At 35.6% G+C, this 25,133-nt stretch overlaps 1 protein-coding gene across 2 annotated transcripts in view; it reads right to left on the bottom strand.

Moving 5' to 3' along the window:
- Nucleotides 1–25,133, bottom strand: part of LOC120627486 — a 168,560-nt gene that overhangs the window by 39,280 nt on the left and 104,147 nt on the right. For both annotated transcript variants that reach the window (XM_039895489.1, XM_039895490.1), the window contains exon 4: nucleotides 6,059–6,246. In XM_039895489.1, coding sequence (XP_039751423.1) covers nucleotides 6,059–6,246 — 188 coding nt within the window. The remainder of the gene's footprint in view (nucleotides 1–6,058; nucleotides 6,247–25,133) is intronic.

Here is a 25,133-nt window from a genome sequence, read left to right as displayed (position 1 = left end):
CAATTTTCATAAGGTGGACAGAAGCTGGAAGAATTTCTTGACAGTAAAACGCAGGACATCCTGACCAGTTTTTTGAACATGTTTATCATCAAACCAGCAAGGTAGTTTCTTAATTGAACAATACAAAATTATAATAGAAGCGTACTAACGAGTCGCTTTTATGTTTCTACCCTGAATATTTTGTTACTCACGAATTCACGGAATCTGCACCAATACAAGTAAGAGTAGGCAAATGTTTCGTGTGATTGTAATATTATGACTTATCCGAATGCAAAACATTCCCAATCCCCGACAGGAATATGGGCGAAGGATCTAACGATTTTTGATGTGAAACATCCATGCGACCAGAACTTCGACCCCCGTATGCCGTCATGGCATGACGCTAACTTATGCCATCATGTATAAAAATTATTGATTTTTACAAACAACTTCTATTATTTTTACCTATTAACATAGATGTCTTTCAGTGTCTGGATGTTTATCTGTATATTACAAGTTTATACGGGTTTTATATTCATTAAAATATTCATCAGTACTACAGTAGTACTCATAACACGAGCTACGAATACTTTGGGGCAAGATCGCGATGTGTGTTTTGTCGTAGTATATTTATTTAATTTATCTATTTATTGGTTTTTATTCATCGTAAATTCTAATATTAACTTAATACCTACATTTCACATCAGCCGGGTGTCCGTGACGGCCAATTTTTAAAATCAAAATAGTGTTTAATCCTATAGGTTTTAAGCTAAGTTTAATGAATATTTCATAAGCTGTGGTAAATAATCGCACATACACACATAAATAACTAACAAATTTATCGTCTGGCTTCCTTCGTGAGTAAAAAAATATTAAAAGTAGTTGCCTGTGGTAGCATTATATTGAAAGTGTCAATTGAGGACAACGCCATGTTCTTATTATTAAAATTGAGTTCAGTCTCATAAAGTGGTTGATGTTATTAAGCGCGAATGGGATTTCATCACATGTGACCGCTACATAATATATTATGTTCTAGTATTCTAGTACAAAGTACAAAGTAGTGACGGTCACGTAGAGGTCCAACAAAGGCGTCTAGATGAGACGGGATGAGGAAAGGGTCCTTACTGGCATTTTACATAGCTCATAGCGTCGAACTACTATATATACTCATTATAAGGTTTACACATCACTGATTTTTTTTATTAACAGAAGAAATGTTTATTTCAGTAGGGATTTTATTTGTACTCCTTTACCGAGCTTATCGATAAAAGTTCGATCTCATATCATGCGTTAAAACTTTCAAAAAGGGCTTATTCAGTTATTTAAGTTAAATCTGATTTATATGTGGTTATTTTTAAAAAGACAGATACAACCTTCCAACCCCTAATTAATCCCTTTCGAGGTTGGTATTCGTAACATTCATACTTTTCTGATACATAATCCCTAGAAGGCCCTAAAATCCGGTAAGCAAGTTTTGGATGAAGAGATATTATAAGGATCGTGTTTTCGACTCCAGACTGATCCCTGAACTGTGGATTTTTCCGGAATCAAAAGAAGCCTGTGATTTTTTGGGCAATAAACTATATCTACAATATGTTAAATATAACAAAAAAGATAGTTATCTCCAATATACTCGTATATTAAAAATAATTGAATTTTGTCAACCTTGTAACATTTTTAGAGCACATTGATTTTTCAGTTATTGAATGGCCCACGCTGTCATTTACGTTGAAAGCGAGGTTTTTTGTGCTTTCAACTTATGAAAACCAAATTACGGATAAAATGCACCGGCATAAAAATCGTATTTAAAAACGATGTTTTCATATTCGCTGTGGCAGATGTTTTCGTTACTTTTTATACTCCTATAAACAAAAAAATGCTTTTTGGTTTATGATCAATAATAAGTTTCCTGTCTCATTGGTCTCATGGTTAACTATCTGGTTAATCTTATTTATCAAACTGGAATAATCTTCGTCGTAATCAGACCAGAGGGTCAAAATGAAGTCCGAAAGATGAAGCTAATAAAAAGCGCGTAAAAATCAGGCCTTTGCCTAGCAGTAGTACACTTATTGTCTCAGAATAATGATAATGATGATGATGATGATGATGATGATTAACATGATGAAACAATGAGATTGGTGGTGGATTTCTGACCGATTTCATAGATGCATCTGAAAAGCTTTTCCCTTTTATTAGTCTTCAATGAAGGATGAAACTCCACGGCACATAATAGCAAATTTCTCGCAATCAATGGAATAGATTAAGCAGTAATTTACAGTATACGTAGTGTGGTAACGGCAGACTAGAATACAACTGTCACATCCCCTGTCTCACTCCCCGCGGGTGTCGTACGAGGCGACTAAGGGCATATTACTGAGAGTGGGTAGCTGCGTCCTCTTTACTGCTTCTAGCATCCAGTTTACCCAGGGTGGTGATTATGCACAGTACGGCACTGGGTAGTTATAGGCTATTGATGATAATGATACAATAAAAATGGGTTCCTTCCTTTTTTTACTCCATCCGTCCTTCCTTTTTTCGCCTTTTTATCAGAAAAAAAATTCTATTGGATGACTACATATAGGTCAGTGCAGTGATCTACGATATAAGTAAACAATATATTTTGTAATCAATGCTATACCAGATACAAAGGCCATAACGTACAAGTCATTTCGGGGATCGAGCTTTGGACCAGAGATTAGAATCGAGGAAATAGAAAAAAGAATTCCTCGTGCCGAAAAACGTGGCAGCAATAACAGTATTGCAGATCCGAAAAATTAGGCATTTCAGCGAAGCATATCGTTTATAAGAAGAATTGTTCTGCTTTATACCTACCCTGGTGGAGTAGAACCACCCAAAATAGCATACCGGAAAGTATATTTTGTTTTATCAACCGGAAAACTAATTTTAAAAGAAACATTTTAGATAGAGTTTGCATAGTCTCGAAATTGCCTCAAAAATTTCATTTCCTCACCAATAATATTATTTGCCGTCGTACTCGCGGCTCCACTCAAGTTTAACAAACAAACTTCAGAGCTTTATTGACTTTTTAAATGTATTGACAGAATTGTTCATTTCTTTTATAAAATCAACTGCTTTATTCTCTGAAGGTACTGGACAAATTGAACATTTGGAAATTAAGTTTGTAAGCGTTGAAGATTTTTATTATTGATATTTATCTTTATCATCATCATCATCTATCTCGATGTAGGTCCAGTTCTGTATAGATCTTTTGTAAGGTTTTGCATGCCACGGAAATTACGCTTGCATAGTATGGAGTAGTTTTCTTTTACTCGTTTTATACCTAAGTCGTAAGTGCAGAACTAACGTCCCCTTCACAAGTAATACACATTTTTTCTTAGTAAATACAATTAATTTCTTTATTTAATACCTAAATATATCAGCAGGGCTCACTCTTCTATAACAAAGGTGACTGTGTAACAAACAACAAGCAAATTTATTTTGAGGGATTCTTGTATTAGGGTGGGTTTTTGATTTTAACGAATGTAATTAGGTACCTATATACCAAATAACAAAAAAGTGAAATCCATAAATACAAAAACCTGTATCCTAAATTGGAATTTGTATGGCATGGTTACGGTTCACTACAGTGCTGTACTATAATATTTTTCAAATAGACTTAGCTATTTTGTTCCGGCAGGTCTCCAGCGCATTTGAAACAAGCAATGAGTACCTAGTATATTTTTATATTATTCATAATGGCCCCGAGTGTAATACAAACACCACATTTCTGCTGCTATAGCAGGCAGCCGGTGCCCGGAAATATGAAATATAATTGAATTCTGTTAGCACAGTAATATTTCATACAACATTGATTTTCGCATGCACTGGATGGCCGTTACTTTGCATCGTGTAAATATAAAGCTATTGCCAACCTTTCCACGTAAATTAATAGATTTGCTAACGTTAAAACTATTAAACTGTTTTTAATGGTATGGGCAGGGCATGAGCGCGCATGGACAGAAGTCCAAAGATGTTAGGGAGGACAAACTGGGATGCCGCGGAAGCTGTGGAAGACTTAAAGGTAAGACAGAATTGTTCTTCTGTATTAATACAATAAAAATATAAATAATATAAATTATTTATTTTTTTATTTACTTTATTGCCAAAAAAAACGGTTTACAAAAGGCGTACTTAATGGTTAATTTTTTTGCATTCTTTTTCCTAACTTTAGACGTTGTAGAAAAATGAGTGAGGGTGTAGCCTACAAATTTTAGGAAGTAAAAAATTAAAAATTATTATATGTATAATAATTATAGCCATACGTGGACATTTATATTCGAATGTGAATTCAAAATTTAAAAAAAAAGCCGCTTAACGAAAAAGAGAAAAAATATTTTAGTTTACTCTTTAAATTAGAGTTAGCAGCTCTGACTGATACCAGCTCAGCGCTGCTGGCTTGACACTGAGAAAACTGATTCTAGTATAAATTATGAATATAAACAAACCGTGACAAATCTCAAACCTCTGCGTGCGAGGTATATGCTTAAAAAGGAATAGAATGTTTACTCTGCAGGTATTTAAATGGGTATCTGTTCATATGAAGAAATCACATGTTTCTTAAATTGTCATGTGATGTGTGACAAACAAAACTCACGGAGCCTCCAAATGAGTTTGGAAGTTTAGCTCACGTTATTTGCGACATGTGTTCGCAGTTTCCAAGATTTCGCAAACATTGTGAGACAAAGTTTCCCGGTGTTTAAACATCATTGCCGCGATACGTGCGAAGTGACACTAAACTCTTCTTTGCTTTGCTACGTAGGTACAATTTAGTTTGGAAGTTCGGTTTCAAAGTCGAATATTACAGCACACGTATAATTCATTTTAATTTTAATTAGGTTATTACTGTGTCTATTGAGTATAAGGGCAATTAAGGAATTATAAATTCAGATTTTTCTCTGGTTTGGTCAGGTGGCAGGCTTTGGGCGTGGCTAGTCACCACCAGTATTTAGCGTTCCGGTAGGTTTCTTGAATGAAACTGCCATATCCCTAACAGGTTAGCCCGCTACCACCTCAAACTGCAAAGTCAAGAACTCACTTGTCGTTTAATAAAAAAAAAGAGAAACATATTATGACAAATCAAAATGTTTTGTAGCATAATATGACGTTTGATTTGATCTGAATACGTTATTATCGAAATTTAGCAGACAGAGCAGTGTTCAAGCCAAGGAACTGATGCCTGCACATGTACAAACTTAAATTGCTTACAGTGTCGGAATAATTACAAAACTGAATCGACTCGGACAGTAAATTAACATTTAGAGCGGCACAAAGGATAGGCTAACGAGTACAATTCAGCTAAATGTAGCTTAATAGAACTAGTCTAGTCCAGGCCGCAATTCATTACAATATCACATTGGCGGAAATGACATGGCTAAAGATAAAGTTTCACCTAGTATTAAGCGGACCAAAGATTTTTTTTTGATAAATAATGCAAAACCTCTTACGGTGTGAGTTATTTAATTGTAATTTAGTGGCACAGTAAAAAGAACTATAATAATTCAACGCCTTTGATACTTTGGGAATTGCTGATATCGTTCGTCTCGACAGTATAAATGATAGAAATGTAGATCCTTCCTTGCTTTGCATTGATTTTCTATTCCTTAATCTAAACGGCTTCGATAGTCTGCTGAATATATATACTGTGCTAGAAGATTAGATAATTAACTCAAAGTAGGTAAGGTTAGGTTAACCTCCGTGCTGTCCCAGGGTCGTAGTTAGCTATAAAGCTTTTCCACCACGCCAAAAAAAAAAGTAAGGTTAGGATTAATATTTTTTGGAATATGAAGTAGATTTTGTGTGCGAATGCTGATGAATTATATTTACTCATGTGACATACAACTGTACGATAGATACGTCTAACTTACTAAACACATGTAGATTCATCTAAAGCTGAATCTCAAATAATGAGCGCCGAAGATGTCATGTCTCATTCTATCAACAATTACCAAATGGCATGTCCTTATGCATTCAACCATTTTCATAAATGCGTCAGTGCTGCCACCTTTGGATATATCAGAAGACATAATAATGTCGATAACATAATTTAGATCCAACTTACATAAGTGCTAAGTCCAGCTAAAGGCACTCCATTGGCAGACAGAAGCAAGTCTTTAGGTGCAAGTCTGCCCGTCCGCCAAGCTGGTTGAGGAGGGTATAACCTTCGTATTCTCACGAGCCCGCCTCCTCCGCAAACTGACATTCCCAGGCCGCGTCCATCTTTTTCCACCACGACAGTGAAGGTGTTTTCTGTTGACAAGATATTTAGTTATTATCCCGAGAAGCAAATGAATATTGGACAATGCAAATGTTTTTCGCTTGTGAGATTAACTTTAAGAACCTAAACCTAAAAAACTTAAAAACTTCAAATCTAATCTATATTGTTTGTTTGAAAAATTTCGATGCCGGGTAGTTAAAAAAATAAAAATCGTCCAACCTCCTTTTATGTGTAAAAACACGTTATTGAAACCAAATAACGAAAAAAAATATTCAAATCGGTCCAGCCATTACAGAGTTTTTTCGCGACACTATCATATCCTTTCTTTTTATTATATAGAAGATCGTGCACCTGCCCGGAGATACGGAATTGATTGATTGATTGATTCCACCCAAATGCCTCGGAGAGCACGTTAAACATCGGGCGTAGGTTCCGGCGTGTATAGATCACGTAGTTTATGACTCTGCAAAACAGATCTGAGAAACATAAAGGTTCGACCGCAATATTTTTCGCTATTTCTCTGTCGTTGTTATGTGGTTGTTAGCTACGGATAAACGGTGTTCGAAAAAGCTAAGGCTACGGAAACCTCAGTCGATACCAACGGTTTTATAGCTACGTTGCAGGTTCGTTATCCTTTGGCTATTCTTAAATAAACATCGTATTTTATAACGAAGGTACCTATTATATTTAAGGTTCCGCTCTGCATAGCGGTAAACCATTCATTACACTATTCTAGGTGTGTATATAATAAGTTCTTACATATATTTTTATTATTGTGAGATGGTGATGACAACATTGGTTAATTCAAATCTAAAGCTAGAAGGGTTATGTCAAAAGTTTTTTTTGAAGACCTTCCTGTGTTAAACGCCATAGTCGTTTAAGTGACAGGTCACTGCATCAACAACTTCCAGGTAACCACGCCTATGAATAATCCCCGAAAGTGCATGTCTGACTTTCATTTGTCATAACTTATTTTTCTTAAGCCTTCTGAAACGACGAAATTAAAAATCTGTACATAGAAGTAGGTGGTACAAACCGTTATTAAATTACTTATTCAATTTTGTTTTGAAGGGAAAACAGACACTTTTATCTTACAAACTGTTAGATTTTTTACTACGCGTGTATAAACATAAAAAATTTGGTGTTTTACACTAAACAAACTACCATATTACCAAAACTTAACGTATTGTTTGTTTCCTCATTTCGTTCATAGGTCAAGAAAATAAAGTTTTACACTACAGCTTAGAAATCCGTAAAGTTTCACTAGGTTTAGCTTAGTATAAGGCTAAGAATAATATAATAGAGAGTTGATTTTATTTATCTCTTTTGAAGAGCTGAGTCACAGCTTATTCTACATTCATCTTAAATCTATTATATAAATATTTCACGGCCTCAAGAATAGGGGATTGGCAAACTTACGTTTACATCGGCAAACATTTTAATCTGAACCCCACTACGGACACATTCCATCAGAATGCGATAAGCAGTCTTTCTGAAGACGAACTACTATGATAACTTCTAGCAAAAGAAATAATAAATAATTTACCTACAAAAAAGCCAATTGTTCACTGAATATACTGTAACAATATTTCAAATGAAATAAAAAACATGAAATTCAGAAATACAGAAATATATTTCTGGGCGGCAAAGTTTTCGGAACAAATTTAGCAATTCTTATCAGGCCGAATGTTAAATATTCATTTTGGCGTATAATTAATATCGAAGTTTCAATAAAGTCGGTAGGTAGGTAGCGACAAATGTCTTCACGGTCAATTTAAGTTCTTTTATGCCAGTAACGGACGTCGGAGGGTGCTGGACATGAATTAAACATTACCTAAGGGAATCCAAAGAAACAATTTCGGCAATGATCTCATTCGATTCGGACCGTTTCCACCCGATTCTCTCCACATAAGGCAATTTTTGAGGCAATTTGTAGAGTTTTATTACTGTCTCTCCACTCCGTATCGTGATTAAGACAAAATCGTGTTACAGTTAGGACTCTAGAACTCAGTATTCGATTGTTATTGAGTCGGGAATGATTCCTAAATATTAATATGCCTATTTTTACCAAGAAATAGCATGTACCTAAAAGTTCATACAGCAATTGGATAGAACATTTTCGGGTTGAAAATTATAAAACAACTAGTGTTGATAGGCGTTTATGTTAACATTACAAGAACATTTAATAAAATCTATAATAATCTCTTACTAGCAGAATTTTGTTGATATAAAAAAAAACAACAAAAATTTTTCTTGAAACGGATTTTTTTTTTTTAATCCACAGCTTACAACTACATCGTTAACATAACAACAACAAAGTAAAAGCAATGTTAACTCCGGAATTATTATCGCAATCTAATATCTATAAGATCGTATCACGAAGATAACGGTTCGAGGTTATAACCTATAACTTAACGTTTATTGTTGTGACCAACGGGTTACTAAGAGTTTTGCCGCAAAGTGGGTCCGTAGTCCGTACCCACTTTTATGAAGACCTTTCCCCTTTAACATTTACTCATACCTCGGATAATCGGTCATGCTTGAACACAATAGAAGCTTTGTAAAAGCCACTCACACCGTTGCATTAGGCCTCATCCTTTTATATTACAAAGTACTTTGGAGTTGTTTTTGATAGTTGTTGTTTACAAACTTCTGTATGATATTTTCTACCTATAGTAGGTTTAGTAAATTCAGAGCTTTTTGTGACAGATCTCGTCTAGGGAAACACTTTCAGCATGCTTATTTCTTCCGTTAAGCAGCAAAGTTGGTAAGCAAATAGAAACAGGCTTTGGCTTCCCTTTCAGACGAACCAAGTTGGATTCCCGGCACGTGCGTTTTTAATTTAAGCAATCATATATCACTTGCTTTAACGGCGAAGCAAAACATCGTGAGGACACCAGAGTAAGTAAAGCCGTCGATCCCGGTTGTTATCACCTACATAACAATCATTAATGCCCACAAACTTGATTTCGAGTCGCGTGGTGGGCTTATAACTATACTTTGACCTATTTCATTCTATGAGAGAGGAGGCAATGGGACGTTTATATACTGATGATGATAATAAATAAATAAATAAATATACTACGACAATACACACATCGCCATCTAGCCCCAAAGTAAGCGTAGCTTGTTTTATGGGTACTAATCTGCCTGATGAATATTTTTATGAATACATATGTAATACATAAATACTTAGAGAATACATATAAACACGCAGACACTGAAAAACATTCATGCTCATTACACAAACATTTTCCAGTAGTGGGAATCGAACCCACGGCCTTGGGCTCAGAAAGCAGGGTCGCTGCAAACTGCGCCAATCGGCCGTCAAATGATGATAATTATTCAGCCCATTACATTTTTTATTAGCTGCGCCCTTCAGTTTCACCCGCGTTAATTACGGGACGCAGCGTACTGTTACAGACAGCCAGATAGGCAGACAGACTTACAGACAGATAGATATCCAAAGACAGACAGACATAAATGATAAAATTACAGTTCCGGCTTAAGTATCAATTATAGATTGCCCTCTAACGTACAGAATTCAACCCGGTAAAGTTTTATTATAAGTAAGTACCTATAGATAGATTAACAATAACACAGTACTATTCAGTAAACAGATCATGCAGTTTTCTGATACTACTCGTATGTCAAAGTATAGAGCAAATTAGGATTGCTTTAAAGAGCTCTCCAACTCAACAAAACGAACAAGATTGTATCTTCTTAATTAATGCAAAAAGCTTGCTAGGTTTCCAGTTATTTGTCCAATAAGTCCTCCAGTGTCTAAAGAATCTACGTTCCGAAGTGGGTAAAGAATTTTGTTTGCAAATTTTTTGTTTCGAGAAAATAGAAGCGAATAAAATATAAATAGTTTAAGTGGTTCGTCAGGCTGCGATTTTTATGTGTGAAAAATAATTTCTGAACTTTTAGTTACCACCTTACCGAAAAAGGCGTGCCTAGCCATTTATCGTTCCGGTTTAATGCTGCATAGAAACCGATTAAGGGATATGGGTTTCCCATTACTGCCATTCTCCAACAGGTTAGCCCGCGACCATATTACACTACATCGTCATTTACCACCAGTTGAGATTGAAGACCAGTGAACAGATTTTAATAAAAATTGAGCAGAAAATAGGATAGAAATGCACTGTAGAAGTAAATACTTAAACAAATTAAACGCGTACATAGTTGCGGAAAATCTATGTTACTTATTACTATTTAGGAATTTTATATGCTCTTCCAACTCTTTTTTCTTTCGAGCTCTTATTTGGAATTTGAGTGGGTATTAACACGCAAAAAAATACAATTGTATTGTCTTATTAAAAAGCTAACTTCACAAGAATTTCGCTAATTTTCATAAACATCGCAATTCTTCTGAAGCTAGCTTCTAAAATATGCAGTTAGAAAGTAAAGATTTTCAAGTACCTCTATAACATATTATTTAAAATATATATATATATACACAATACAAGTAAGAAATTATATATTAGTTAATATAAGTGAATTATAATCATCACAAATTGCATAAGGACCGCATCGCGCTGATAGGTATAGAAATAAAATTGTGTTGATTTTTTGGCCACTTTAGGATATGTTCTATTAGAATATAATAGTAATCAGAAAATATTAATGGAAATATTGAAAAACTTGACATAATGTAGGTACGACTAATGTTAAATGTAGGCCGAACCGTATTGTCGGCAAACTTTGTCAATATTGGAACTGCGGACAACTAGCACATTCAGCTGTTGTCCTTTCTCAAATTAGAACAAAGTGGTGTTTCTGAATAAGTGCTTTGTATCTTTGTGTGTAGGCTTTTTACGATAGTTTCAGATGAATAAAGTTGGTATTTGATATGTTTCATCAGAAAAGTATAGAACATAATAATCCCAGAAATAAAACAATCATTGGTACCCATTGATCTTAACCACTAGACAAGCGCCAATAGTTCCACTTTTCATTTTTTTATTTTTTTGTTTCTCCATACTGCACAGACTTTTCTGGTTTCAGGAGGCGTTACGTAATATTTAAATGTGTCTTGTAGGTTTATAAGCTTAATATATGGTACAGAAACTCAAGGAATGACGGGTGTTGTCTCCTTACGAAGGTTGCAAATCTTTAGGGCTTTCTCAACTTTACTCTAAATAAATATTTGGTGCTCTTTGTCTCTGGCTCATCAACCTGCGACAATGGCGGAACCATTGTTGAGCCAGACCTTCTTCTGCTTGCCACTTTACGTTGTAGGATAAGTTGAAGATTCATACTTTTTCACATGTCCAAAATATTACGTGTCCACTGCTGGACACTCTCTCTCTCTCGCTCCAAAATATACGGTCCCGGGCCGATTTTTTCCAGCGGCACCCAGCGACTCGTCTGACCTCTGATCTGCCCACCTCTTTGAGGGCAGACAAACGCTGCGCTGACCTGTGCGGGGTCGCCATTCTATCATCTTGGTACCCATAATTCCACTTTGCGACTCGCTGAGCTATGTCGGTAAATTTAGTTCTACAACGGATCTCCTCATTCGTTATTTGATCACGTTGAACTATTCCCATCATAGCTCTCTCCATCCGCCGCTGTTTGACCCTTCTTATGAGGCCCAAAGTAAGCGACCAAGTTTCCGATCATTAAGTCATCTCATCATACGCACTGTCCAAAATAAGACGTTAAACATTCTAATATATGTATGTATTGCGTATATCCAAAAAGTTGAGTTTACGTAAATACGTCACTACTATTTCATACTCAGCACCAACGACGCAATATGAACGATTCGTTTTAATATATTTTTAGACTGGCATAATAGCCAAAGCTAAAACTCCCGGATAATGATCATTAGTGGATTGTCTAATTTAATGAGTTGCCACATATTCACAAAGAGAGAGATGCTCTAACCTGTAAAAGAAGCTTAATGACTGCTACATTTCAACAAAACCAATTTTTAGTAGTTAGTTTTTGGATGCCAATTTTTTAATATTTTACAAAGTTGCGCTTGACTACAGTATTTCCGACACAAAGCTTTAACAGCGTTTAGCTCTCGGGGGGACAAAAGTCCCCGGCACGCCCTTTTACTTTCCGGAGTTAAATGTATGTTTTAAGCAATGAAATATCACTTGATTTAAAAGCGAAGGAAAACCTTAGGAAACCTGCATGCCTGCAGAGTGCTCCGTATTGTTCTTAAATACGTGTCATGTCTCCCAAACCGCACTTGGCCAGCATTAACGAGACTACGGCCTAAACCTTTCTTATTCTGACAGGAGGCCCGTGACCTCCTGTGAGAACCCATTACTGGCTATAATGAGCCAGTAATGGGTTGATAATGATGAATATATAATAATAATATTTATAGATCGCCAGCTCATATTGGAGCAACACACAGAGGTTTGACCCACGGCAAACCTTGTAATTCCTCTGATGACAGTGAAAGCCCGGCTAGCGGCTGTGAGACAGGCTGAGGATGAAAAACTCTACGGCACAGCGAGTGTCTAAATAAATACAAGACACGTTCAAAATGGCGGTCAAAATACTGGGTTAAAGGTCAAAGAAGTCGTGGTGAACTTTAATTTTTTTTATACTCATAATTGTCGGCCCAACACTCAGCAGGGTATGCAATGAATTCGTCCTGCAATGTTCCGCCAAGTGTCCATCTACTTAAGACCAAGGTGTTCATGAGTCTGTTATTACACCGGCAACCTTCACACTGGCACACAGCATTTCATACTTCTCCGGACGAGATCTGTCAATAAAATCTGTACTAGAGTAGAGCTTTTTACGACGGTAGTACTAATAATCGCGGTGAACTCTACTCGCACGTTGTACGTTGCTACTCGTATGTTCCCATATTGGCTTGATTACCTATCGCGTTCTGGATCACCGAACACCTCCGTGTGCCTGCTCTATGATGCGTGATTATTTACCTACCCAGTGCCCATTGCTGCGTGCACAGCAACGTTGATATATCGTACACGCAATTAACTTTTTGCTTCCCTTTATGTAGCTTATTTTGTAATGCAAATCTTCTTTGGCTTTTTTTCCGATACCAAGTATGATTATTTTTTTATAAGCACATACTACTTTTTTTTTTTTTAAGAAAGAGTGCTATTACATAGCACTGGACTCTTTTCAGAATAAGAAAGTAAGCGAGGTTTTTTTGTAAGCACATACCACCTTTTTTTAAGAAGGCTTTACGCCGTTTTCCTTCACGCTGACTTCAGAATTCACACGCTCTTGAAAGCATTATGAAGAATCCTCAGATATTAGGTTTCCTCACGGTGCTTTCCTTCACCGTAAAAGCATTTGTTATTAAAATACTCTAAATTAAAACGCATATAAATCCGAAAAGTTAGCGGTGATGATCGAATTTTGGTCCCTGCAAGGAAAGACGAAGCTTTAACCACTAGGCTAGCACCGCTTAGCCATAAATTTATACGCTAATTTCTTTTATTTTTACCAACTAAGTAACTTATATGCTAGAAGTAGTAAAACAATGTCAAATGAATGGGAGGTGATCATAATTAGACCAAAATAAATCATAATAAATGTCTGCTTAAGGTGTGACTATTCTATAAACGTAACGTACGTATATAACGGTCATAATCAGTCAGGTCCGTTAAAAGCGTCGTTGGTCTAGTGATTATCATGCAAGACTATTTTAGTTTGAACCCCGGGATTGGTTTAAATGGTAAGGTATCCGGCTATACTTTTTTAATACCAGGCGAAAGTTGGGAAACTGTCGTTGCCCATCCCTGTGCCTCAGAGAGCACGTCCGGATCGTGGTGCAAATCTTTAAATCTCTCTCTCTCCTAAAAGAGAGGAGGTGTAGGCAATTTACCCTCTAAACTTACCAAATAATGTCCTTTTTTTTAAAGCACAGCACAATAATTTGCTACAAAATGTGGTCGCAACTAACTCAAAGTCACACAGCGGGAGATGGAGAGAGCTAAGCTTGGAGTATCTCTACGCGAATAGATCGAAAATGAGGAGATCCGTAGAAGAATCAGAGTTAATGACGTAGCTGGATGAACCGATACACGTTGGGGTTTCGAGCTGGGGTGCTGGAGTGACGACCAAGCACAGGTAAACGCAGTGTTGGTGATCCCCCATGTGGTGGACAGACACAAAACTACGTCTACTCGTAAACTAAGTAGTTTAAGTACGAAAGATATAGATAAATTCAAATAACTAATGTTTGATGTTCAAATCACTTCAACATTTAACAGTCTTTTAACCGTAAGAAAACTTTTTTTAGTCAGAAAATATAAAGGGGAATAAGGTAAACCATACTTATAGGTATAATAAAATTCAAGCTGCAAAGGTGTAACCTATACGTAAAAAACCATTGTACAAACAATTAACTTTCTTTATGGAATGTGTAATTGTATTTAACAATACGCTATCGCCATTTCGAGTTTAACTACAGAGCAGTGTGAGAATTTACTCGAATGGAGTCGATTGTGGCGGAATTTTCTTCGATCATGAGAAAAGCACTCGGCTTCTAGTGGAGGTGTGAGTGGAGGGAGGGTAAAAGGTCAACACAAGTGAAGTTGAAAATCTATTATGGATGTAAGATGTTTGAACTATAGTTGCTTACAACTTCACTGGCGAAGAAAATCGTCATTGTTCGATTATTGATATAGTAAATACAGATCAAACAAATTCATTCGTTTTTCCAGTCACAAATGTTTTCATTTTGAATCCTTTATTTCGCTGTCAATAATTAAATAATTGCTAATAAAGATTCGCCAGATGAAAAATATTTTATTATTATTGGAGAGAATATGAGTAATATTGTATATTCGCAACATATGGAGGCATTTATATTTCAGCATTAGCTTAAATATATGAGGTATTATGAGCGAAATTAATTTACCTTCACTTTATGGTTATCATGCTTTGGAATAATCTGCCTGAGAGAGATCCGGAAGAGAGAGATATATATGTTTACATGTAATTTCGAGTATTTATTTATATGTATTATATTATCTATAATGTATGTTACTGCCTCTTTGGTTAGCATGTTCAACTTCGCATCATGAGGTCAGGGTTGGGAAAAAAGTAAAGTATTGTGTATTAACAGTTCTAGTCCGGAGTTAGTAAATTGGCGGTATTCACACCCGTGCCTCGGAGAGCATGTTACGCTATCAGTCTCGGCTATTATCCGTTACTCGTGGAAATTGTCGTTAAAACCCACAAACCCGCATGAGCAACGTGATGGGTCAATGCTCTATAACCGTCTCTATTATGAGAAACAAGGTATGTACAAAGTGCCTTTGGGACGTTTATAGGCAGCGTATGATGATAGGTATATGTATTTACATATCTTACTTATTTAAAGTCGTATTTATTAGTTTTAGATGTAAGAGATTGCTTACAGCTATATGGTCGCGTTTTTCTGTCCAGAATTTCTATCCTATTGTGTTGGCTGTATTATTTTATATTGCGTGGTCTTTTCGAGTTCGTTGCGTGCAATAAAGCGTTTCTCGTTCTCATCAGATTCTATTCCGCATAGTACCGGAACGTTGAATATCGGGAATAAATATTATTACACCTAGGAATACACAAAGGAAAAATATATGTAAAGGGAAGATTTCTTTTGCTGAACAAAATGAGGGATCCTCAACTCTCATCAATTCAGGGGACAAATGGATGACAACTATAACTCTTAATATTTTTCCCTGGTTTGTCGGCAGCATACAGATATTATTAAAACTTGCGCAGTTCCAGCAAACTTTGGAAGCAATTCATATTAGCTTACTTTTTGTTCTGTTGCGAACAATGATAAAAATATATTTAATAATAAAAATTTAAAGGTATGAAAGTTATTCTCTCTGTTAAAAGCGAAGTGGAATGAAATTTTTTAATTGAGTATACAATTTGTAAAGTTCGCCTCCGGGGAGCGAAATGTAAAGAAAAAATAATGAAAAATCATTTTAAATTAAACAAGAAAAGGCTATTCGTTCGGAAAAAAGTAAAGACGTATATCAATGCTATCCATAACGGTTTGTCAGTAGGATAGAGTAACTAGGTATTATTTTTCTTTATTTTCGTAATCATCATCATCATCGTATCAACCTATCACTGCCCACTACAGGGCACGGGTCTCCTCGTATAACAAAAAGGGGTTAAAGCCGTAGTCCAGTGCGGATTGGTGGACTCCACACACCTTTGGAAACATTATGCGGAACTCTCAGGCATGAAGGTTTTTTTAAGATGTTTTCCTTCACCGATGAAACAAGTGAATATAACTTACTTAAACAGATTTAATTGCTTAAAACGCACATAACTTATAAAAGTTAGAGGGTCTCGGCTCTCTCGGCCCTCCGAAAGTGAAGTCGAAGTCCTACCCACTGGGCTGTTACCGCGCCCAATAATCGTTGTCACTAATTCAATCTTAGTAAAATAATAACTTTTCTCTCATGATTAATGGTTATTAAAAGACGGAAAAGTTGATCGCCAAATTGCTAATAAAGATTCGCCAGATGAAACATATTTTATTATTATTGAGTAATATTGTATGTTCGCAACATATGAAGGCATTTATATTTTAGCATTAGCTTAAATATATGAGGTATTATGAGCGAAATTTTAGAACATAATATTCGTAATTCACATATCTAGACAAGGAGGGCAAAATCGACGAAAGCCCTTCAGTATATTAAATTTGTACGTTCTAAACAAAAAGTCTTAGTAAATCTCATGCTTAAATAAATTTTGGCTGTTAAGAGGGAAAGAAAAGTGAAATTAAAAAAGTTTAATGATGCTACCTAACATTTTATCATACATTTAACAGAGTTTCTCATTAAAATTGCGAAACGCTATTTAAATATTCACCAAATTGTACTCTTCAGGGATCACAATTATAAAGTTTGTAATTCAAAATTCCCCATGGGTCGAAGTCCAAAAAATCCGTGGTAAAAAATTAAAACACAATTGTACCAAAATTAATTTCCATTACGAAGCTGTATCATGCGCTCAATATTTTTTTGCGAAATTAATTTGTACATCGTGATTTCATTGACGTGTTTTAAGAATCGGTAGATAGTTCTGGTCGGTATAATCTGTAGAGAGTTTACCGTTGCCGTCGTGTATCGATATACACTTTTTTTATTACACTTACAATAATTTGCTATTTATGGTAATACTATTTTTATGCCTTGAGAGTTGAGCTAAGACCTTGTGATGTATGTATTATGCAGATAGTTACATGTGCAAAAAGAAAGCTAAGTATATTACCAGTTTACGAGTTTAAAGCAGAAATATACATTTAAATTTCAAATACGCGTATAATAGTATGTATTTCAGTACTTGTATTATATTAAAAGTAAGATATCCCACCCACAGTAAAGTAAGTAAATATAACGGAATTTTTTTTTTACAAGAGAGTTCTATACAGCAGATCTTACAGAAAGGGGAAAAATAATTAAAACGTAAGACTTGGTTATAGTTCTTGTACTCTAACGAATGAATTGCTGTAATGACGTAGTGTTAATCCCATTTTTGAAATAGATAGGAAAAATAAAAATTTCTAAAAGCAATTCGTTGGTCGTTTTGAATTTATGCCGAAATTTCTAAAAGTTATTCGTTAATCGTTTTGAATTTATGCCGAAAAGGAAGTGGGTGATGTGAGAGATCATAAGGAAAGCCGCACCCTTGCATGAAAAGGAATAATGACGCTATTTTGTTCAAGATTTGGGAGTTTAATTACTGCTTAGCGTCGGATTTTCCGGAACATTACGCTCCGTCATGGCGGACGCCCTTTAACATTATGTTCTTTAATTTTCGAACTAATGTCTGCTGAGATTTTACCAACACCTTTCTATTATGATAGGTCTGCGGTTATTTACAAACGATACTATCGTGATCATCATTTTAACTGACGAACGTATACTGCTAAACTAAGGTCCTACACTCCCAGGTCTTATTGGACTTGTGTCCAACTCCCTGCGACTCGCTTGATATCATCTGCCCACCTAGTGGTGGCTAACCAAAACTAGTGCTACTCTTCGTGGTCGTCATTCCACAATCTTGTGATGCCATTATCCATCAGTCACCCTTATCGCCCATTGTACCTTCAATTATTAAAGCAACCGATTGGCGCAGTTGGCAGCGACCCTGCTTTCTGAGTCCAAGGCCGTGGGTTCGATTCCCACAACTGGGAAATGCTTGTGTGATGAACATGAATGTTTTCAGTGTTTGGGTGTTTATCTGTATATTATAAGTATTTATGTGTAATTATCTGTATATTATAAGTATTATATTCATAAAAATATGCATCAGCTATCTTAGTACCCATAACACAAGCTACGCTTACTTTGGGGCTAGATGGCGATGTGTGTATTGTCGTAAAAAAAAAGAAAAAAAAACAGCAAGCGTAATCTTTTAACCTTAATTTGCATTTGTTCATTACTAATCATTAGGCTTATTTTACATTTAGCATGAAAAATTCAGTCGAGGGAGACCTCCTGGTGGTCTATATTAGCACAACGCTAAGTCTACATTACACTGCCCTTGCGTGAGCGGTTTTCCCAGCATTATGCCTACACTCTACGTGTACACTGTAAACTGCTACGCAACGAAATTTCCAGCAACCGACCTATAAAAGTGGAACATTGGAATATACCGTTCTTAGCGCTTTTGAAACCCGATGCAATAGAGGGCATTGTTATAAGTTTAACCGCTCTATCTGTAGTATCAAAGTGTTCCCGTATGGATGAAATGAATGCGATTCATTGGTTTTTACTTCCGGAAAACTTTCTTGCATATTTTTAAGGTTTATTTTCGTTGCCTATTTGTCCGCTCGTCTTTGTACCGTTCTTATTGGTTTCTTTTGTTTTTTTAGCTCAATGCGTTTTATTTGGTTTTTATAAATAAAATAGTGTTTATTAAATTTTTCAAGTTCTGACCTATATTGATTGCTTTATAACACTTCGAATAGAATAGAAATGAAAAGAATGACGGATAGATACTGCAGTTGCAGCAATATAATAACTCAAGCGAGAGAAAAGTCAAATCTAATTCCGTTTCCACCCGAAGGCGATAGCTCTCGAATGTAAGTTTGAAGTGAGAATGACTAGCCGTCAAGAACTATTGAAAAGCGTAGCAAGCATCGTGATACATAATATACTAATATGGTGCGACCTAGTTGTGAGAGCACAAATCAGTCGATAAGCAATTTTACGCCTAACTAAGTGTACTGGATATAACTGTAAGTAGATGCTGGAAGTCCGAACTTCGCCTATACCTTACCTGTATACCTAGGAGTTAACATACTCCTAGGCTCCAAAGCTGATTATTATCAATGACACCTGATAATATTCGTTACCAATTTAATTTTAAACAAGTTTTGAAAAAGCTTTATTTTTCAGTTGTGAAAACCAGACAGTAGATAGATACATAACTATGCAAATTGAGCTAAATTTGCTATACTCCGCGAAAAGTAGAAGAATCTGTATGTTGTAATTTAAAATTTCTTCTATCGTTATAATCCACATCAAACAGATCTTCGGCACTGTAGAGTACATACGAACTACGATCGTTTCGCTCCAACACCGGAGCATCTTCAGCTGATGGTGACTACAATGATTAATTATAGTTAAATCCTTTCCGCGGAGTATACCAAATTAAGATTAATTTTCATAGTATATCATGGAAATCTGCAAAGTTAAGTCTGCTTCTATTCGATAAATACATTGTGAGAACTGAGATCACGACAAAGTTTTATCCCAAAATTCGTTTGTTTTAAATTATTGGATCGATTAATCAGTCCTATATATTAAAAATTCCACGCAGTTGATAGACCTCCTTATAGTTTTTTTTTTAATAATTAGAGAGAAGTAGATCACTTTCTCTTCGTCTACCCTTACCTTGCAGATTTTATTCACCCAGTTCGGGTGAGGCACAACTAGGAAATAGAGCGTTCAAGTAAAAAAAATCTACTCTGGACACAGTACAACCTGGGTAAATCCACTTCAACAATTCTCATTGTAACATGCCTATTTAGCAACCAATATTAAAAAAATCCAATGCTCTCGCAGTTCTGTACTGTGCAAACAACGCTGCATGTCTGACGGCTTATATGGTGTAGGGTTAGCTGGTTCGGATACTATCATGATTTTTCGAGTTTAAAGCACAAAATCCTTCACGAGATCAGAGTTAGATTCAAGCGTGAAGCTTGTTAAGTTAGATTAGTTAGGTTGATTGTTATTCTAACAAAATCACGATAGCTCGGAGCTAGGAGATTTAAAGCTGTTAGTATCAATGTTTGTAAATAACATTTAATAATTATCATTTCAATTACAAATACCTTCGCTACTAAGCGATGTCGTCGAGCCTTGGGGCTCTTTTCATGGCTAGCTTTCGCGCTCGCCCCACTCCCCCGGTGACGCTGTAGCAACCCCTCAGGTGATTATCGGCAAGTGTCCATCCGAAAGTCGAAAAGTCGATTGAGCGTCGATCGGTTGATGAATTCTCGTTATAGAGCACCAACCGAAAGTGGAACAATATAGAATCAAACCTCGCAATCACTATCTCTAATGAGGGAGGCGGTCCATCTGTGGGACATTAGAAGGCTGAGGATGTCAAACGCTGCGGGCACATCCAATGTCTGTATAAAATACAGGATACGTCAAAAACAGAAGTACATGTCGAGCATAAAACACAGTAGCAAAGCCAACACCCAATTTATCACTACAAAACACGAGACAACCATAAATCATGTGTAACATATTCAGATCCACATGCGTAAACGTGGCCTAAACGCTTGTAAGCTAATTCGCCCTTGGCTTTTTGCTAGCCCGTAACCGAGCTGGCTGCAAATGACGCGGGTCGAAACGTACCCAGGGAACTGTAGACCTTGCATACAAATTGAATGTCTGAATGAGATAAAACAATTATAGAATCTTATTCGCTATACCGTTAAAAACGTATCAACGCGTTGAGAACACTTAAGATTAGGTTTATTAATCAGTGAAGGTGCCGATTTTCAAGTAAACGCAAGTGACATCGGTTGACGGCTGGTTGTCCATATTGAAAATGGGCCAACTTTAACACGTGCCTTTAAAAACAGTTATAAATTGTTCTTAGCTGTGCCTAAACAAATGACAGCTTATATTTTGTACCCGTTTGTAACACCAAAAGTTGACATACGTGTATAGAACATAAGGAAGTAATATTACTATTGTTACATGCTAGGGTCCGATAATTTGGAATAAGAACACCTGATGGTTCTTGTAAGACTTAAATGTTTTCTTCAATACGAAGTGCCAGAACACACTTCAAATCGCAGGTCAATCGAGGTCCAGTATGGTCGCAGAGGTCACTTCTTTCACTAACGTCTCACTTCGATGTTACTTCAATGAAGTGACTAACTGCCTGTTCGAGAAACACTACTTAAGTAGAGTGCTTTTTGATGCTTCAATATATATCTTAAATATCAATATATATGTAAAAATTGTATACACGGTTTTTGAATGTTCTTAATTCTGCAGAACACATTATAAAAGCTAAACTCTTCGCTAAAGTGTTCCTGTCTATTTTTGGGCGTTTATATTATAAAAAGTAAGTAATTTATCATTTGCCTGTAGCTTGCTATCTAAAGCTGGGCCGAAGCAACGCGAAAAAACTTCTTAATCTTACGGAAACTGACATACTACGCAGATACATTGGCGAGCATGAGCTACTAAACATAGTACACATAATTATCATTGGAATCAAAATTAACTCTGTGTTACATTTTTCGTGTTTAAATTGTCGAAGAAATCACCCATCTGGTTTTCATAAGGTGCCAATAGAAGCACCTAAATCTTTAAAATATCTAGTATAAGTATATTCATTGAAAATGCGTTTAACGTGTGGTTAGGTTTCCAACGTTATATCCAATACGCTCTTTATTTTTTCACTGCACGAAGCGAGGTATAAAAAAACGGTAATGGAAATCCCTAATACACCAAAGTATTCTAGCAGCGTGTTATATTTGTTCGAGAGGCTTCGTAGAATTGAATATGAATAGCGAAAAAAGTGCTAAAAGGTGCGTCGTGCATGCAAATTGTTTTTCCATCAAAAAGCGTGAAAAACTATTAAAAGGATGTTGTGAGATAAATATTCACTGTTGCAATATTGTCTATCATGAACAACGAACTCAGAATAATGAATTTTTTATTATCAGTAAAAGTATGCAAACTGATGACCATATACATATACAACGTGTAAATGAAAACCGAAATAAGACTCCAGAAGCTATAGATGTACATTATTTACTGTCTTGGACACTTATCTGTGAAACTAAAACGCTAATAGTTTTCGTTTCGTTTTGTTTTTACGCGTCGCGTAGCGTAGGTACTATGCTCGTGTTGGTGTTTTATTTTCAATAGGTTTGTCATGAGTAAACACTTATAATGTTTTGAATTAGTTTGTTTGGAAAAATAAATATGCTTCTTTTAATTTAATATTTTAATGGAAATATATTTATGTTATTTATCCTTCAACATTATTTCGTAATTTGGTTACACGTTGTATATTATGCATCATCAGTTTGCCACACGGTTGTGCCGTTATAAGGGCTTTTGAGTTTGGGTGTAACGTCAATTTGGGAAGTTAGAATTTTCAATTTATACTAAGTCTGTGTCGGATGTATTTCAATGATATACTTTCGTAAAACTGACCTACTTAAAGTTAAAGATTATAAATAATTTGTTAAATTTATAGAGAATTGAATAATAGGGAATTACTATTCCATATGACTTTCAACATTATACTAATGAAAAGAAAATAAATAGTTTATTAGAAATATTGGGGATTCAAACAACAGGTGTCCTATAAGTAGCTATTTATTGCGAAGGAAAATCCCATGCCATCCCAAAACAAATGGGAAGGATTTATTCCTCGAATTGACGGATCGTATTGAATGCCAAAATAGAAATAGAAATAGTTATAAAATTCTCATCGTGGGAAGACTTGCAGGACTTTAAAAATAAGATATTTAATCTAGCTCCAGGGCTGTGAATATATGGCATTTTATATGCAGAAAATTTCAAACGTGCAACGGGATTCCAGATATTATTCCGGGGTTTTTTAGTCAAGGTAGCCTTCGGCTACGGTTCCCGAAAAGATCGAGTTATTATGTACGTCGGGGTCACTAGCTGTATGTGACACGTGGGATTCAGAAATTTTAACAATCAGTTATTAAAAAACATAAAGAAAATACGCTTTAAAATAGTTATGGTAATAAAGTGGGTACATCTCGAGTAATACTTTGTTGCATAGATATTTTAATTGTTTGTACTACCAGGAAATGAACACAAAGTAAGTTCTGCCCTTTAAAGCATGCTTAAAGCTTGGGGCTTGGGTCAAACACGCAAAGGCTTCGTGATAAAATTAATCTAAACTTTGATATGGAATCAGTATTATAATATTTCTTTCACAGTGTTTCCATAATATTGTAATTAATGTTTACAAAAGATATAGGGGCCGTTTTTTTGGATCAGGAAAGCAGCTAACTGCTTATCTGCTGGTTTACCGAAAAAAATTAAATACTAAGGCTACCGCAAATTAATTAACTAATGAGCTGTAACCGACCAACATTTTTTCGGTAAAAACAACGCCCTGAACGCCCTGGCTTATACTTAGTGATTAATTAAAAAACAATGTGGTTGAATAGAGTTCTTAGGTATTTTTTCTAGAACAAAAAATAATTTTCACGGTGTATCGAAGGAGAGTTGATGATAAAATCCCAAAAATTTATCAATAAACACCGCTTATCACTAACCGTTCGCACGTTTTAAACCAATATCTGGTAGCGCAATTAAGGATAATGGAACCTTTCTAAATTGGATCGTGCCCATCATCGAACAATGTTTTGGGTTCAAATGTACCCTTTTGTAGGACGAACAAAAAGTTTCCATCTAATTGTTGTCGGAATTTCGCTTATAATGTCGGATCTAAATACAGAGTACGCTTTTATATTGTTATGAATCGCTATTTTTACACGATCAAAAAAAAAACTTAAGGTTTGAGTTCTTGAATCAATGTCTGGGTGCCTAATATAACGTGCCCAGATCTCTCGAAAGTTTCATAGCAAATTTGCTAGATTCATTAAAAAAGAAAAGAAAAACTTCATAGCAAGCAAAACATAAAATAATACAGATATAATGACAGAAAATCGTAGGCATCCAAAGGCCTTAAGCCAGTCTTGTCTTAAAGATAATTAATGTTTGAGAGGACCAGCGATGAGACTGAGGGATATTGCTATGTAAATATTTGTTGTTGTATAATGATACAATATAAAAATTAGAACGTTTAAAGTAAGATCTTGCCCACGATCTTGTGCGCGCTTTTTGCGCCTTTTTACAAATCTCGTGTGAACAGAGTTTTCTTGGGGTAAAAAGTAGCCATGTTACTCTTCCTCCTTTCAACAAAATCTATCCCAAAAATAAAGTTAATTAGATGCTTAGTTAGGGCTCGAAGGAAGGACAAACAACACCCATTTTCTCATTTATAAAATAAGTATGGATTTTATTTAAGCAATACACTCATAAAGTTGAATTAATATTTTAATTCATATTAAAATCCTCTTTTAAAATGTATACGAGTTGAAGCCCGAAGCATACTCGCGTAATGCACGTCAATTATACAAATGCAATATGTCGGGGATTCAATTTCTTGATTGCGATTCTCATCAAAGGTAAGCAACGTATTCGTTTTACGTAATTAAAAAGTACGATTACCCTGCCATTTCATTTCATGTAATTATTTGAAGTAGGCGTAGATGTGAAAGGCGAACTCTTTATTTTGCCCGACTAAAGTGCAAAAATAAGATTGTACAAAAGGCGTCTATTTCGCTGCGTAGCGATATCTGCCTGGCGATCTAGGAATTACAAGATTATGAGTGAGAACGAATGGGTAGTGTGAAATTATAATGAACTTG

Source organism: Pararge aegeria, chromosome 11 (genome assembly GCF_905163445.1).
Source record: "Pararge aegeria chromosome 11, ilParAegt1.1, whole genome shotgun sequence".
In the NCBI taxonomy this organism is placed as follows: Eukaryota; Metazoa; Arthropoda; class Insecta; order Lepidoptera; family Nymphalidae; genus Pararge; species Pararge aegeria.
The sequence above is the reverse complement of the archived record's forward strand: the minus strand, read 5'-3'. Positions and strand labels throughout refer to the sequence as shown.